The sequence below is a fragment of the Amphichorda felina genome, assembly GCF_050947745.1.
Source record: "Amphichorda felina strain 45539 chromosome Unknown scaffold_8, whole genome shotgun sequence".
NCBI lineage: Eukaryota > Fungi > Ascomycota > Sordariomycetes > Hypocreales > Bionectriaceae > Amphichorda > Amphichorda felina.
The window spans coordinates 1,409,805-1,426,757 of record NW_028145042.1 but is presented as its reverse complement, the minus strand read 5'-3'; the positions used below and the strand labels follow the sequence as shown (position 1 = coordinate 1,426,757).

Below are 16,953 nucleotides of genomic sequence, written 5' to 3'. Positions count from 1 at the left end.
GATGCCAGGTGGTAGTCTAGGGTAGGGAACCACCATTTAGGTACAGGTACCCAGCTGTGGGATCCCGATAACGTGGTTGCACGAGCCCATGTGGGGAGAAATCAAACAGAGCTGAACGCACATCGTAGTACTTGTTGGTCATGGTCAATGGAAGGATGCGATCCGCCAAAGAAGCACAGACACGGCATCTCCAAGACAATACAGATAGTGAAGTCGGATGGCGGATAATACGGGGCCATATCCGGGTACAACCCGCTTTGACCAATGCAGCCCGATTCCGTCATCAAACTCTGGGGTATTTGTACCCGTACCCGGTACAACTGGTACGTGCCTCGTACGTACGTACATACGTACGCCGTGCTCCGTCACCTGCGGTCCGTACTCGGTGCACTTATCAGACTATGATCGAGCAACATCTGCTGCTCCAACCCCGGAACCCTATTGTTTGCTCCCAAGCACACACACACACACGCCTCCAACATCGATACGGGTCTAAACTCGAGCCTTGCTGCCCTCGCGACCCTCCCGCCAGAAAGCGTGCCGCAGCGCGTCGACAACGGACCAGGCAGGCTGCTCGGCCTTGCTTGTATCTCTTGAGGCGTACAGCAGCATCGTCCAGGATATCCAGGGCCATTGACAAAAGCCCCGAGCCAGAGTAACCATGGAGGTGAGCACGCGCGCCTTTTCTTGTGCCCCTTCGTCCTCTTGTTTGTCCCCCCCAGAACTCTCCCCTCCCCGTTGGCTCCATCGACACATCCTCCAGCCTCATCAGCTCAACCCTGTTCATGATACTGTTGCCTACACTCCACGCCGCCCCCTGGCCTCTCATCTGTTCGCGTGCAACCGCACCCCCGCGGGGCAGCCTGGCACCTCCGTCCAAGCTCTGGCCCTGGGACGCTCCATCACCATGGCCATCGGCCCTCGCTGTCGTGGGCACGCCCCATCACAGCGCCAAGGCAGGCAGGCTGGCTTGTGTCACGTATCCGGATATATAACCCCCGGCTTCTGCCCGCCCATTCGGACGCTGACGGCGTGGCGGTCATCCTGGCCCGTGACTCGGCCAGCAACCCGATACCTGTGCCCAGCCGCTGCTCTTCTTCGAGGGAATGAGCAGCAGTCCCGGGTGACGGGAGCGAGTTGCTAGCCTGCTTCGCTGACTGCGGTCGGATGGTGCGAACAGGCGGGTGGTTGCGGCTTGCTGCTTGCTGGTGGGCAAATGGGCAAATGGGCGCGGCTGGGGTCAAAGCAGTGCTTGAAGGACAGAAACAAAGCACAGCATCGGTCGGTTGCCAAAGAGGTCAGGTCGAGCAAAGTAAGGAGAACCAGGCACAGCGCCAGGGAAAGGGGTGGACTTCGTGGGACAGCAGCTGCGTGTTGTCTGTCGTTGCTTCCATATTGCCAGAAGTCTGGACATATCGCGCCTCCCCTAAACCGCAGCCCTTCGAGCCGACCTCACCTCCCCTATCACCTCTCCTTCAACCCCATATCTGCTCTTTCCCCCAAATCCTTGCGTGAAATTTTGATATCTCCCGTCTCTACCATATTTTATATATCGCTACACCATGTCTTTGAACCCTCCTTACATCGAGGATCTCGTCGAGGACCAGAGACGTCGCGAGCGCGATGCTCGCAAGTCCACCTGTTCCGCCGACACCAACACAAGTGCAGCTCAGCTAAGCCTTCAACGTTATTTCCAGCAGACACTCCCCGGAGCGCAGGCCAAAGATGCCGTTAAACCTGGCGATCCCGCAGTTGCAGGCGTGTCCGCTAAGGGCAAGCCGCGTCTACTGCTAATGGGCCAGAGGAGGTAAGATGCGACGATGCTCCTTGATCGTGATGCCTGTTCAGTTTGGCTGATTTTTTCTCTCTAGGTCCGGCAAGTCATCTATATCTAGCGTCGTCTTCCACAAGCTGCCTCCTAATGAGACGCTGTTTTTGGAGTCGACGGCGCGCATCCAAAAGGACTCGATGGCGTGAGTGCCCCCGACTTTGACCTCCTCTCGCCCGTATTTAGATTCTCATATGCTGAAAACCCCCCTTTGGGCAGGTCGTTTATGGACTTCCAAGTCTGGGACTTCCCTGGTCAGATTGATATTTTCGAGAATCCAGAATTCGATATGGAGGCCATATTCGGCGAGATAGGGGCTCTTATATGGGTCATCGACGCCCAGGACGACTACCTAGAGGCCGTGGCCCGCCTCAACTCGACCATCCTATCTCTGCAGCGCACATACCCCAATATCAATATCGAAGTCTTCATCCACAAGGTCGACGGTCTCTCAGACGACTATAAGCTTGATATCCAGCGCGACATAACAATTCGCATCCAGGACGAGCTCTCGGACCACGGCTGCGAGAACGCCCCCGTCACCTTCCATCTTACCTCCATCTACAACCACTCCATCTTCGAGGCCTTCAGCAAGGTCATTCAAAAACTCATCCCCCGCCTCGGAACCCTTGAGTCCATGCTTACCAATCTCTGCCGCACTTGTCGCTTTGAAAAGGCCTACCTTTTCGACGTCCTCTCCAAGATCTACATTGCCACCGATAGCTCGCCCGCTGACATGGCCTCATACGAGATCTGCAGCGACTACATCGACGTTATTATTGATATCACCGAAGTATACGGCACGTGGCATCGGAGCGAGGAGGGGCGTAAGCGCCTCGAGGGCGAGCCCTGGAACGCTAAGCTCGAGGACCAGATTGGCTGCCCCACGGCCGAGAGTTGTCTCGTCCTCCATGACAGCAGGAAACCCATTATGCTACGCGAGGTCGACCGCTATCTGGCCCTCGTGGCCATCATGAAGGAGGACTCGTATGAAAAAATGCCCCTCGTCAATATGAACGTCGAAGCTACCGTCGAGGGACTGACAGAATTCTTCAAAATCACGAGGCGCAAAAGGTAGCGGTTAGCGGGCAGTAGGCTTCTTGGAATGATAATCTTAGGCTTCTTGGAATGATAATCTTTTTGCGGCGGCGACCGCGATTCTTTGTATCATAATGCTCTTGCTGTATGGTGTCATGTCACTTATTCGACCGTGCAACCCCCTCTTCGAATACCCGGGTGGAACTATTTCCCCAACGTTTGCTCTGCCTCAGGTACAGTGAACGTCTGCCACGTGGTCCGGTTGCTTCCAAGCAGACAGATCCTCGCGGGAATCTCACCTCTCACGTCTGCCTTCTCGTGCGCCTCCATCCGTATCGGCCGCATTGGTTTTTCACCGGGAAGCCGGTACATGGCAAACCCATTGCATGGAACAGTGTTTGCCTCAACTGCATTGCCTTCGTGAAAAGGGCTAAAGTTGAGGACATCCGACTTGATGGGGACCGATATGATCGTGGGCGTGTTATCTGGGTTACTGTGTATTAGCTCCTAGCAAGAGCCGGGGCCATCGTTAGGTTTGGGAACTCACCGGTATTGTTGCATAATAACATAAGATGTTGGTCTCCCAGAAATTTGAGGTCCACGAGTTTGCTATTTCCTAGATCGAGTAAGCACAAGTCGACGGGTCGGTTGCTGCTAATCCCGTTGATGATCTCTAGGCCAGCTCGAAAGATATAGACTAACGAATTAGTCAATTAGTTTGACCGAGAAAGGAGAGGATCCTTTGGAACTATCCGACGCACCTCGACTACTGGATTCCTTGGACGATAGCGCAGCGTACACAGTAGCATCCTGATGACTGTTAGCAAGGCGGTGTGTGGAACTGAAGAGAGGAGCTGCTTATTACGTTCTGGCCTTCCTTGCACATGTGCATGTCGTAACTGTCAATCTTGTGTCCGACGGCGAGCTTGACAGGCTTCCCAAGCCTCACGCTTCTCTTCTTGGCCTCAGCAATATCCTTGAATATGCGGTTGGACCAAAACTCCGCGAGGTCAACTAGAAACTCGACATGGGGAAGGCCCTTCATAGCCTTTTGGCCAGTCTCGTGCTTCTTGAGCTGCGTATCGAGGAGGTCAAGCAGTCTTGGCGCATCTTCGGTCCGATTCCAGTCCTCCGTGTGATCCTCCTTGGCAATCTCGTCGAAGAAAATGCGCAGCGGGCTTTGTGTGAGATACCGCTCAATATACGTCAAGACCATACTATGATCCATCATCGCCTCCTTTTCAGTCAGCTCATTCTTTTCTTGGCTAGAAGAATTGAGACGGTCGATCTGGAAGCGCATCCATATGGAGAAGGAATTGAAGTGCTCCAGCTCGTCCATTACAACGAGGAGAATCCTGTGCCCGAGAAGGGTCAGGCATTCAATGACGTCCATGACCCTGCTGATCTGTGTGACGGAGAAGCCGATATCCTCGCGCGCATCGTGGAACTGGGCGAGGCCGCGTAGTCGGCTGAGGATAACGGAGCAGCGCTCGAGGGCAGGGAGAAAGTTCTCATGCACAAGACTCCGAAGATTCTCAAGCCCGGAGACGACTGCCTTATCCCAGCGTTTGTGGCCCTGCGGGAAGCTGTTAGAAGGAACCAAATGAATCTCAGTGGGAAGCTCGGGCACGCACTCTCTCTGCTAGAGTATCGACCAGCCACTCTCGTACGGGCTCATATACATGGCCGGTGACTACTGTATGGTAGAGTGCCGAAACCACACCTCGCGGTCCACTATCGAGTGATTCAAGGTCTGTTTCAACACTGCTGAGGAACCTTGATGGAAGCTCCCGCGTGTTCTTCCACTCAGACTGCATGTGGAGTTGTGTCTGCCGGAGATATCTTAAAAGCTTTTGGAGGGTTGTCAACTTTGACGCGAGCAGAGGGAGGTTGATGGGAACGGAAGAGATAAATGGGAGATCCATGGGCAGTAAGTATAGTTCGTCTGGCTGGGGTTTTTGCTCAGCAATTAGCAGCGCGTGGGTAGAGATTTGAGGATGGGAGGCGAGGTGGACGAGTTGTGGTGTAGTTCCTGGATGGAATAGCGGGCATGGGAAAGATCCAATGACAAACGAGTCGTAGATGCTCAGGTGAAGCATTCCGTCCGTGGTCCCCACGACCATGACATTGACCTGGTCATAATTCTCTGGCCTGGGCGTTTGAAACAAGAATTCTATGCCGGTGCGGAGAGTGAAGACTATTCCATCTTCCCTGTTGCCTCTATGAGCCATCGCATTCCCCACAACCCTGACAAGAAGTTATCGAGCAGGATGCAACTCACCCGGAACTAGCGCTGCTCCCTGGCAAGGGGCTAATCTTGGGCAGTGCCGTCTCGATCTCTAGGAAGGTAAGCTCCCGAGCGAGGTCAGTTGGGGTGTTCTCATCCCGGTTCCCAAATATGTCCGACAGACCATCCTTCAGGTGGCTTGGAAGGGTTTGTGACGAGCGACCGGTGATGTTGATGGCGCCCCATCCAATGTGGGCAATCTTGACAGGACCCTGGTGTTGGCAGATCTCAATGTGGTGTACTGCCTTGTTGTTCTCCAAGCCCATGAGACGGACGACGCCATCACTCCATCCAACAGCGAGGAACTGGCCTGAATTAAGCGTCAGAGAACACATATTCCTGAGCGGGATGCGAGGCGCATCACTCACCATCGGCCTTCCACGTCACGGCCACGGCCTCTGGGGCCTTTCCGCCTGGCGGGGGAAGCTGGTGGATCTTGGAGACAGTCTGGTCAGGTGGGCGGTAGACAAAGACATTTCTGCCTCCATTCTCCCACGTCGCGGCGAGGTCGAGGGTAGGGCAGCTGGTGGGGAGTCCGTCGGGAGCTCGGTGCTCGAACTCGATCTCACTGAGGAGCGAGAGCTGCTGTGCCATTATTCGATCTGCTGTCGGTGCAACCGATCATGGCTCTGGGTACATATGGGGGTTAAAATGGCGAGTCATGACTTCTCATTCGAAGCTGCTCTGGTGGTTGGCTTTTAGACGCGTGTGGTTGTAGCTTTGTAGCTGGCACTCAGACGTGTTCTCGTGAAGGAAAGAGAGCAGCACACTATCCGCACTGTGCCCTAACAACCTCTCCATGGCCACCCTACACCACCGCCCACGACACTTACTCGAACACGCAGGACAATACAACGCAACATACCGATCAAATGCACTCATTTCTAGGCTGATTCAATTGCGACTCGCAGGCTCCGACAGCCTCTCATATTAATTATTTACAAAATCGTACCAATAAGCATATCCACTTAGCTATAATAGAGCAACAGCTATAATAATATCGTCATCGTAAGTACCATATTACAGAGATTATAACCCAATAGACATTTGTTGTAGCCCAGGTAACTTTGCTCTTGAACAAATGGAATAGATTATAGATTTAGGCATCATAGCTAAGACATTCTTAAAAACAATAGCGGAGGAGACTTGATGTTTTAATGTCAATAGACCTTTATTGTTCTCATGCCACGTTGAAAGACGCCGTCGCGCAACATCTAGGTCCTCGGTGGATTCCTTAGTAACCCTCTTTTATGTAGACCCGCAACCATATCGCTTCATGCAAGACACCGCTTTTGCCTTACTCAATCAAAAAGTTGTCCGCGTGACACTTGATGTCCTTCGAGAAGGTCACATCCTCGTTCTCCTCCAGAAGGGAAGCCGACATAACCTGAATATATTGTGAGTAAATGGACATCGACTAAGGGTAAGAGCGTGACTTACATCGACGTCGACATAAGGGGTCGTCTTGGTGAACCGGACAGTCATAGGGAAAAAGTCGTTCTCATCGTTTGTCTCAGCCTCAAACTCGAAGGAGCCGCTGGGGTTCTCCTCATCCACGGATCCAATGCTCCATTCCAGTGTGTCCCCAGACACCTCGTATGCCGCATCGAAGCTCGAAACAATAGGCTCGCTGCCCTGGTACGGGATAACGACGCTGACATCGCGCAGCTCATCCCCGCCAGTCAGCTCGTATTCGACAGTCATGTTGTACTTGTCTGCGTCCTTGTTGATCCAGACAGTGAAGGTGATGGGGCAAGCGCTAGGGTCATCTGGCTTTGGAGTAGCTCTCCACCGCAGAACGCCAACAGCGTTGTTGACGGGAAAGCCCCTGGCAGCGTTGCTCATCTGAATGAGCTTTGACTTGGTGAAGAGGTTGCGGTCGACATTAGGGTGGGTACGGAACTGGGCGCCGTGGGACGGGACAGCCTGCAGGCCGAGCTTGATCTTGGTCAAGCTAGGGTCCGAGATTCGTAGCGTCAGGTCTCCGCTGATGGCCAGCGAGTTGATGGCACCTTCGCGGGAAAGCTTGGCGCTTATGGTTTCCGCAATCGTAACGTGAATCGCGTCGCGGTCTAGGGTGGAAGAAACACGAGGCTCTGAGGGTGCGGCGGCTGCGGCGGGTGTGGGAGCAATGAGTGGGGAATCGTCGACCTCACCACCCATATCGCCGCGGACGCGCTCAAACATATCTGTCGTCTTGGACTTCTTGCCGAGCTGCATGCCCTTCGCCTTGGGCGCAGAGAGCCTATAGACAGATTAGCACCTGCGGGCAGCGGTACAACCCAGTCTACGCACTTGTTGAATGTCTTATTCTTCTCAGCCTCGTAGGAGGTGGTAGCCTCGACGCTGGGTCGTGTTGGTGGAGTGTAAGTAGGGTAGACGGGCGTTCTAGGGACGCTTGGGCGGCCAGTTCGCGCCGACTCCTTGCGCTGCATCTCGAGCTGCTTGGCCTTGCGCTTCCGCTCCTCGGTGGCCTCTAGCTCCTTGTTCTGTAATTGAGGTCAGCCCCGTTCCACCAGAGAGGGTAATTGGGTAGCCATACGCGAGCGATAATCTCCTGGATACGCTCCTCGTGACTCTCCATTTCAAGGAACGTCCGAATCTGGCTGAGAGTCAGATTCTCACGGTAACCCAGAGTCACCAGCTCGTCAAAGGCGCTGAGGAGCTCGTAGGCGTTCCTGAGAATCTCCCTCTCGTCCAAGCTCTTGCATGAGCTGGTCACGACCTGCGCGAAGAGGTGGAGCGAATCGATGTCCTGCAGGATGTTGGATTGGCGGTTGGTGATAAGCACCATGTAGAGCTCGTCCAAGGGCTGGTACACGAATCGGACATTGTCTTGCTCGACGGTGGTGTGCTGCGTGCCGCTCTGGGCGAGTTTGGGGAACGAGGCAAGCAGCGCTTCGACTCGGGATCGTGGCATCTCTCGGAACTGCCTGGAGAGGACAGCTTTCCCTCCACGGGTGCAAATCGAAGCCGCGAGGACGACCTAGACAGCGTCAATCATTGCAGCCCAAAACATTGGACAGGTGGAATCATGGGAGCGGGCGCACCATCTTGCCGGTATTGCGTTGCTGGTCACTTGCTATGTGTGATGCGACGGTGTTGGTGGTGTTTGGCGTGGGCGGTCGTCGTCAGTCCCACGACAAGGAGGCTTCGCTTCATCAATGGCGCCAGCAGTGCACTTCCTCCGGGCCACCCCTGGAGCTGGGCAATTCTGGCCAGTCTGGAAGGCGGGTGTGCGTGGTGGGGCATGGACAGTCGGGAAGGCGGTGAGGGGCCTTCTGCCAAGCTAGTCCTCTTCCGACTAGCGCACTCTTTGGTCATTCAACCTCGAGGTCCAACACTCGAGAAGCTTCGTCGTCCACTATTACCGAGGGGCGCGTTTCTTCTGTTCGACCATCACTGCCTTTCTGATTGCGTTCGTCATCGAAAAAACGCTCCTAGACAAGCAGTGACTGCATTAAGCTCGCCTCTGATCTATCCTGAACAAATGTGGGCCATCAGCCTCGCAGTATTTTCTTATTCTTTGCCTCTGTCGCGTCTGCTACTAGGAGACGAACCCCATATTACCTGGCGTCCGTTTTCGTAGCCACAACGTTTGGCATAGCCTCCGAAGCCACTGCGATTTACCCTATCATAGCAGCCACGTCGAAATCTTCCCATCATACGTCGTTGACTTGATATCTTCCGCATCTTTTTCAAGAGTGTAAAACACTCGACTGTCGAGGCTATTTCTAGTCCCCGCCATCACCGAAGGCATGGCCGAAATCGAAATGGACATCGATACGTCTGCAGGCCTACCCGTGGATGGTCAAGCTGATGATGACCTTATCGACTACGATGACGAGTTGGCTGGGCAGGATGAAGCCACCGCGGCGAAGCTGGGCGACATCGACGTCTCGGATTCTGTGGCGGTAGCTGATGCGGGACACGATGTCAGCACTCCCGTATCAGGTGCCGCTGGTGGATCATACGACCAGCACATCACCAAGGTTGAAGATGCAACAAACAATACTGACATGGCACCTGGTATCTTTGCGGGGGAATCGACCGACGAGCAGGCAGGGTACGAACCGAGCCAAGATCATCCTGTAGATCTTGAGCATGAGCCGCAGAATAACGTTCCAAATCAGTCTCCTGAGGCTCAGACCAAGGCGGAGGACGATATTCACGATATTGATTTTGGCTACGATGGAGAGCACGAAGCAGAATACGCACAGCCTGAGAAACCAAATACCTGGGGCGGCAGCGACGAGGAGTTTGAAAACCACCAGGACCATGACCAAGAATCGGATCAGGAGGGGGGGACATACGGCGAAGATAACGACGTAGAACCCGGCCATGGAACGGAGCCATCGGCGACAAACGTCTCTAGTCAGGATGACGAGCATGCTCGCGCAAATGATCAACCCTCGGTCGAGGCTCACCCGGATCCCTTTGGGGAAGACGAGATAACTTGGGACGAGGAAGACAAGGTAGAGGAGCAGCCCGAAGCAACCCAAGCTAGTCAGGACCAAGACGCAAACCAGGATGCAACAGCTCAGGATGGCGCAGAGCTCGTTGAAGCGGGGACGGACCATGTTTCCTCACCTGCCGACCAAGAATCATTTGATGGTGGTGAAGCGGAGTACCCAGCTATCACCGTGCAGTACAAGGGGGACGAGTTTCCCCTCTTTTCTCACTCTTCGGAAGGCTTTTTTACGGAACTGTCCGTCCTCGACGACAGTATTGAAGCCCTACTGGCTGGGTTCAGATCGGAGCTGGTAAACGAGATTGCCTCAGAGGAGGAGCTTGTCTTTCAAGTCGATGAACTGGGACTTGAATATGCGGAAGTGAGCATTCTTTGATGTGAGATTTTGATTGGCGATTGACTAACGAAAAGGTGTAGTCGTATCCCCGGGATTCTTTGTCACATGTCACCCTACGACAAATTCTGGAGATCTTCGATTTGCTTGTAAAGAATCAGGACCCAGATTGCTCCCGCATGCTATACACATTCCTCTTCACCAAGCCAAGCACCAGCAAACGATTCGAGTCGCTGGTGGAGAGCGCTGCGGCTGGAAAAGGGCTCGATGAAGTCATGCACCTCTTCGAGTCGCCCATGCCTCAAGGTACTGACCTGGCTGAGGCTGCTGAAGCAGCGGATTCCTATCACGAATTCGACGAGTACGAGAGCGCCGGTGATGCTAGCGTAGAAGATACTACCGAGAATGCTGCGGTAGATGAGATGCCTGTTTATACCGATAGTCATGGTAATCCTATCGATCATTATGGTGAAGTTGATGCGGAGATTGAGGGCAGCGAGGCAGAATATGAGCAAGAAGTGGATGAGAACCTAGATCAAGGCGACGCCGGTCAGACCGACGCGAAACTTGAGACCGGGCAACCAGCAAACTCGGAAACAAACGGTATACCAACCAATCTCATATCCCCCCTTCACCGTCGGTGGGCTCGCTACAGCAGCGGAGCACGCCACTGTCGTCGCCCCTCGGACCTCAGTATCACCTTTTATCACTCAGATACTGACGAGCTCTATGTAGCCACCACTGAGAACCAGTCGGAATCTATCTTGGCTGCAGAGGTTGATAGCCCCGCGGAAGATAGCGACTTTGACATCGATGAGGGATTCACGAATGGACATCAGCCCCAACCTGATACATCCGAGACACCTCATGCGCGCACGAGCACGACCAACACGGTTAATAATGACGAATTGGCACCAGAAGCCTCCGGTGGAGCGGTACCAGATGTGGTTGAAGATCAGTTCAATGAGGCAAATGGCCATCCCGAAGCGGACGACTTGGCTGAGATTGACTGGCGCGAGGAACCTGGAGAAGAAAACCAATTGAGTGCATCGCCGAGCGCAACCAAGCGTGCCCGGCCCGATGACGAGCTTGACATGGCAGGCGAGAAAGGTATGTTCCGCGGGTTGTTCATCTGGAGCCTGGCTAATCTCGAAACAGATGTTAAACGCCAACGATCTTGAGGCGTGCCCATGCAAACTAACCTCACGGAAAACAGCAATGCAACTTCACCCCCAGCCCCTTCATTAAATTGAGTACCTCGCCACGGCAGTTGCCTGGTAAGCTGTTAACTTCGATCTAACGGCTCGCCGTCACAGGCAGCTCGGTTCCTTCGCGGGCTCGATACAAATGACAAAAAAGAACACTTGACTCACGCAGCCGCCCAATGGCAGTAGCGGTGCGTGTATAGGTAAGCAACTCGGCGACCAAGAACTAACACCAGAATCATCCTACACCTTGGATGATCCAGGAGACGACATGCCATGTTTGGCGCGATGCTTTCGAGTGCCTTTCTCTCTCTCTCTCTCTCTTAAAATCGTATACCCTCTCAGTATCGCGATGTTTCGAATTCTGGTTGAATTATAGGGATGGAAAACAGGCAAGGGCGTTTTATGAGTTGGAGGAAAACATTTGAGAGGGACGTTTTGGCGAACAAAATCTCGACATGAGGCAAGGTGAAGTATTGCTCTCCGGCATGGCCGGTCAGTGTTGGATGGCTTGGCCTATGTAAATGGATTGGAATGCCGGAGACCGAGGGCCGCGTTAGATAGCTCGGGTCCCCCTATGTACTACTATGTAGTATAAAATCGCGAGCGCTACTTATCTTACTGAGGCATCGTTATGTACTCATGTATGTGTCATGAACATGTAGTTTTCCTCTTACACATATGGATGGAACCATCCCTGCACTACCTGCTACCCATGCATCTCTAGTACGACTGGGTATGGATGGTTGAGGCTCGACTGGTACGGAGTAAAAGTATGACGTTGGAATGGATCACACAACAACGGAGGAACTACCTACTTAAGCAGCAACCTCCTACCGTTGGTACTGACTCTATGGTAACACTTTTGCTTTGCACAATACTACGAGTAGTAAGTGCCTTGGGTACCTAATTAAATACGAGTAGTATGTACGCCTATTCGTATGGAGTATAAGACAATAATTCAAATATTATTGAGTTGTGGTAGTACTCGTGTGTAGCTTGCGACACTGGTATTGAGGCGAGAGGGAGGAGCGATTCTAACGAGCTAGGTGATCTTCAGGGGCAAGCTGCCCGGGTAAGCTGCCTAGGTAACCACCATGACAGGCATGCTGATGCACGTGCGATCAACCCCCAATCTGGGGGTCTGCCCTGGACGGACAGCCTGGTGTGAACTTGCTGAGCTGAGATAATACGGGATGGGTTCGTGATGGGCTCGGCGGCCTCACACATCTGTGGATTTCAGGGGGTTTAGTTTGGCTGAAAGCCTGAAGGCTGAAACTCGGAGCGCCTGGTGGGGAGCAAAAGCTGCAGAGCTGGCGAGGTCCGGCATCCAAGGAGGAAGGAGGCTGAGCACGCATTACGGGGATTGATGGGCCCCAACAACCCCCAGCAGCCCTCAGCAGGCCCAGCAGCCCACCTAAAACCTTGAACAAGCTCGCTGGAAGTGGGGCCGTTCAGGGCGCCTGGGTGGCGTAACACGGTGGCTCAGGCCCTTTAGTCTGGCGTCCAAGGGCACCTGGGCAGGCGAGAAGGAGTTTGAAACACTCATCAGCGGGCAAAGGACACGCTTCAGCCCACAGACTCCAGTCGGGGCCCGAGGCACCCCGTCCGTCAACAGCCGCGCCTTACCTTCCTGGTCAGCTGGTCTCTCAGGCGTCCAGCAGTCCGCAGTGCCGCAAGCCGCACCTGTGCTCTCTGCCACTCTGCAGGCCAGCCAACCCAGCCAACCCAGCCAGCTCTCCGAGCGCCGCTGCTCGAAGACCAACCACCATCCCACCAACTCCCTGTGTACGTACTCGTCTCGCGACTGGACACCTCACACACACCACCACCATCCCGTTCCGCTACCCCTTACCCGTAGTATACGGAGACAGTGTTGCGATCTCGTCGCATCACCGGCGAAAGTCGAATACATCCACGACCACCATCTCCACCACCGATACCTCGCCTCCACTCCTCACCGTTGCCTATCATCGACCGATTCGACGCCGCGCACCGTTCTTCTCGATGTGCGCTTGCTGACGAGAGGCCGAGTCGATTTTTGCCCCGTCCGCAAGACTTCGTGTCGCCTTCGCGGAACCGAACCCCTCGCCAGGCGCAAGCCTCAACACCCGTCCGCTCGTTGTCCGCCGCGTAGCAGCTGATCGCTGTCACGTCCCGAAGGCCACGCTGGGCGCCTGATCTGCTCTTTCCCAAGCGCTATTAGACCCCCCATTACACAAGATGATGGACATGCTTGAAGACAAGTACGTGCCATTGTCGCCCACGGCCTGCTACTTGTTGCAATGGGGCATTTGATATCGCGCCCTTTCCCCAGGAACCGTTTCTAACTTTGAGCTGTGTAGATATATCGGCCTCGGCTTGGCCATGCTATCAGCCCTTGCGATTGGTATGTTTCCTCTGATTCCACCTGCCTGTCACCTGCCTGCAATATTTCAGGTGCTGATTACCGATGTCTAGGTACTAGTTTTGTTATCACGAAAAAGGTCCGATATCCCTCGGCGCAGCTATGGTCGCCCCGTCCGCGCCGACGATACGCACTGAAACGCATGTCGAATTGATACTAACAGGTTATACCAGGGTCTAATACAAGCAGAAGAGCGTCATGGATTCGAGGGCGATGGCTACGTATACTTGAAAAATCCAATGTGGTGGGCTGGCATCTCGACTTGTGAGCTTCACCCAGCTAAGCCCATAGGACTGCTGCTGACCTTTCATACCAGTGGGCATCGGAGAAATCTGCAATTTCGCTGCGTACGCCTTTGCGCCTGCTATTCTCGTCACTCCTCTAGGAGCCCTTAGTGTCCTTATCGGTGCCGTGTTGGGATCGTACTTCCTGAAAGAAGAGCTAGGGACATTGGGCAAGCTCGGTAGCGCCATCTGCCTGATCGGCGCCGTCGTTATTGTCCTCCACGCGCCCCCGGATGAAGACATCAAGACCATCGACCAAATTCTGCATTATGCCATCCAGCCAGGTAAGTTGCACAGCAGCAGCCTTTTCGCCCCTCCACTTTGTTGACCGTTCGTGTATAGGATTCTTGCTATACGCCATTGCTGTGGTCGTGTTCGCGCTCACGATGATCTACAAGGTTGCCCCCGCCTACGGCAAGAAGAACGCTCTCATCTACCTCTCCATCTGCTCGACCGTGGGCTCCATCTCTGTTATGTCGGTCAAGGCTTTCGGCATTGCCCTTAAGCTCACCTTTGCGGGCAACAATCAGTTTAGCCACCCGTCGACATACGTCTTCATGATCCTTACGGCCGTCTGTATCCTGACGCAGATGAACTACTTCAACAAGGCGCTGGCTTCTTTTCCTTCGAACATGTGAGTAGATGGAAGAAATAAATCCTCGCGGAGCCCGATGCTGACGTACCTCTATAGTGTTAACCCCCTCTACTATGTCACTTTTACTACAGCGACATTGTGCGCCTCCTTCATTCTCTTCAAGGGTTTCAACACTACCGACCCTGTCAGCACCCTCTCGCTCCTCTGCGGCTTTCTCATTACCTTTACCGGCGTTTATCTGCTCAACCTATCCCGGAGAGATCCGAACGGACTCAAGCTCAGTTCCAGACGAGGTGGTGATGATTCAACTGGGACAGACATGGTGTCTAGCTTTCAGACCCGCCTTAGCATGCAAGCAAGGAGGAGCGGAGACCCCGAGCGATACAGCATTAGCAGCCTGCATGGCGACCGGGAAGGGCTCATGCGAGGTTATGACGAGGAGGCTGGCGGTCATGGCCTTGCAGATCTCGCAGAAGAGAGCGATAGCGATAACGGCAATCACAGACCGAACGGCACGGCTAATGGCAAAGCTCGATACGATGAGATCGAAATGCAACCGCCGAATTCCAACGATCGGTAACTAGAGATGCAAAATATTGCCATCCATGCATCTACCGAAAAAAAAAGGGACAGGCGACCTCTAGAAAGCTGGGATACGCTATCCCTACCTTTCTCTCTCGGCCATCTATCGGCCGCGGCTCTATTTTTGTATATTCGTTCGATTTGCCAACTCGTTGACCGCAATCTCTCCCATATGGGCTCATGCTCATGGTAGGAATTGTTTTTACCATCGGATGCAAGGTGTACCCAGCGTCAGGGCACGTAGGGTGTGCTGTGGTATTTACCAATCTGTTATGAAGAGTCTTAGAAAGGCGGAGTTCAGGTGTTACGGGGAAATTCTTTAGCATGATGGGACGGAACGCCTCATTGTACGATACTCAGGTCCGAATTTACGAACGGAGACGATTTGGAAGAGAAGGGAGAATTCATATCTGGGCGCAAGAGGTCTCCCAAAGCTGGGCCAGAGATAGAGCAGAGGTGGCCAATACTAGTACTAAGTGCTATTTCACCATGAGACCCTTGAATTCGAGTAGTAAATCATTATCAGTCACCAGGGGAACGGGCACGTCATAATTGTACTTCACTTGGTCCAAGCAAAAGAGATGGTGACAATATACGTTTGTCTAGTCATCATGATTCGGGTCTCATTTTTATGGCTTTTCCTACCATTACAAGCAAGATACCCTTCCGTGCCCTGAAGCAGATGCAAATGATCAATGGACGCCTGGGTAGACCACACCGCCTTCCTCAACCGTATCGACCGGAACGAACCCGTCTTCTCACCACGCGAACTCCTCCTGGGTGGACTCCTCCTGATGGAACTCCGGCTGAGGGGGCTCCTCGTGGGGGGCCTCTTCCTGGGGGAGCTCCTGGTAATAGGACTCCACCTGGTGAAACTCCTCTTGACGCGGAGCCTCCTATTGCTCAGCAGCCTCGGGCTCACCCTCCTGCTCAGTCGCCCGGACGTCCTGCGAAGCCTGGGCCTGGGCAGCCTTAGCACCGTAGTCCTGGCTCACGGGCTGGAGGATGGCCTGCTCCTCCTTGGGCTCAATGATGGTGACGGCGTCGGGGAGGGTCTTCTGGGGACCGGCCTTGCCCTCGGGGTCAGAGCCGCGCATGATCTTGACCTTGATACCCAGGACACCCTGGCGGAGCAGGACGTGGCGGGTGGCGCTGTCGATGAACTCCTTGGCGGGCTGGCCGGAGTGGATCATGAAGCCGTCGGTGAACTTCATGGACTTGGCACGGGCGGCACGGAGCTTGCCGGAGACGACAACCTCGCAGCCCTTGGCGCCGCTCTCCATGATGAAGCGGAGGACACCATAGCAGGCACGGCGGACGGCCAGACCGTTGAGCAGCTTGTAGCGGAGGGACTCGCACTGAGCGACGGCGGACAGACCGCGGTTCTGGACCTTGGCGGCGTACAGGGAAACGGAGTTCTCGGGGAACTTGAAGCGCTTCTGGATGAGCGAGGTGAGCTCACGGATGCGGCGGCCCTGCTCGCCGAGAACCTCCTGGGTGTGGGTGGCGCGGATGATGATGTCGGTGACGGTCGGGGTGACGCGGACCTCGACGCCGGAGTAACCCTCCTCAGCGAGCTCGCGCTGGAAGAACTCGTTGAGCTCGGCGTAGAAGACACCGTCGGCGACGAACTTTCTCCGCTTGGAGCTGTAGTAGAAAAATAACGGGTTAGCAAATCGTGGCTCCTCGGTTCCATCCTCCCAAGAAATTCCACCATGCGACCCAAATTCTCGAACGGTGGGGAGTCGTCGATGATTTTTTCTATGTCTGGTCTTCGCAGGCTGGGGCCATTGCGCACTCACATCTGAGTTCCGGGGTGAGCCATCTTGACTGTTTGTGTTAGATCGACCGGTCGACTTGACTTTTCGAAAACGGGCGAGGGTCTGGGCGGGCGAAAGGACAGCAGAGGTTGTCGCGATGCT

The 16,953-nt window shown here is 54.3% G+C and overlaps 6 protein-coding genes across 6 annotated transcripts; 3 read left to right on the top strand and 3 right to left on the bottom strand.

Moving 5' to 3' along the window:
- Window positions 1-1,562: 1,562 nt before the first annotated feature.
- GTR2 (Gtr1/RagA G protein conserved region-domain-containing protein) lies at window positions 1,563-2,906 on the top strand (the record flags this gene model as incomplete). The annotated part of the gene is made up of 3 exons (XM_083197467.1): window positions 1,563-1,807; window positions 1,872-1,973; window positions 2,048-2,906. 3 exons carry the CDS (start codon window positions 1,563-1,565, stop codon window positions 2,904-2,906), a joined length of 1,206 nt encoding a protein of 401 aa, XP_083046935.1.
- Window positions 2,907-3,070: 164 nt separating this feature from the next.
- ACO1O0_008100 (anaphase-promoting complex, cyclosome, subunit 4-domain-containing protein) lies at window positions 3,071-5,747 on the bottom strand (the record flags this gene model as incomplete). Its single annotated transcript, XM_083197466.1, has 7 exons — window positions 3,071-3,351; window positions 3,414-3,563; window positions 3,628-3,676; window positions 3,732-4,442; window positions 4,501-5,077; window positions 5,148-5,463; window positions 5,522-5,747. The coding sequence occupies 7 exons, from the start codon at window positions 5,745-5,747 to the stop codon at window positions 3,071-3,073; spliced, it is 2,310 nt and encodes a 769-aa protein (XP_083046934.1).
- A 703-nt stretch (window positions 5,748-6,450) lies between these two features.
- RET2 (coatomer subunit delta) lies at window positions 6,451-8,206 on the bottom strand (the record flags this gene model as incomplete). The annotated part of the gene is made up of 5 exons (XM_083197465.1): window positions 6,451-6,540; window positions 6,594-7,398; window positions 7,449-7,642; window positions 7,696-8,139; window positions 8,204-8,206. 5 exons carry the CDS (start codon window positions 8,204-8,206, stop codon window positions 6,451-6,453), a joined length of 1,536 nt encoding a protein of 511 aa, XP_083046933.1.
- Window positions 8,207-8,911: 705 nt separating this feature from the next.
- ACO1O0_008098 (uncharacterized protein) lies at window positions 8,912-11,139 on the top strand (the record flags this gene model as incomplete). Its single annotated transcript, XM_083197464.1, has 2 exons — window positions 8,912-9,985; window positions 10,042-11,139. The coding sequence occupies 2 exons, from the start codon at window positions 8,912-8,914 to the stop codon at window positions 11,137-11,139; spliced, it is 2,172 nt and encodes a 723-aa protein (XP_083046932.1).
- Window positions 11,140-13,386: 2,247 nt separating this feature from the next.
- ACO1O0_008097 (magnesium transporter NIPA-domain-containing protein) lies at window positions 13,387-15,029 on the top strand (the record flags this gene model as incomplete). The annotated part of the gene is made up of 5 exons (XM_083197463.1): window positions 13,387-13,409; window positions 13,509-13,552; window positions 13,887-14,138; window positions 14,197-14,488; window positions 14,546-15,029. 5 exons carry the CDS (start codon window positions 13,387-13,389, stop codon window positions 15,027-15,029), a joined length of 1,095 nt encoding a protein of 364 aa, XP_083046931.1.
- An 898-nt stretch (window positions 15,030-15,927) lies between these two features.
- RPS3 (40S ribosomal protein uS3) lies at window positions 15,928-16,856 on the bottom strand (the record flags this gene model as incomplete). Its single annotated transcript, XM_083197462.1, has 2 exons — window positions 15,928-16,678; window positions 16,834-16,856. The coding sequence occupies 2 exons, from the start codon at window positions 16,854-16,856 to the stop codon at window positions 15,928-15,930; spliced, it is 774 nt and encodes a 257-aa protein (XP_083046930.1).
- Window positions 16,857-16,953: the final 97 nt, after the last annotated feature.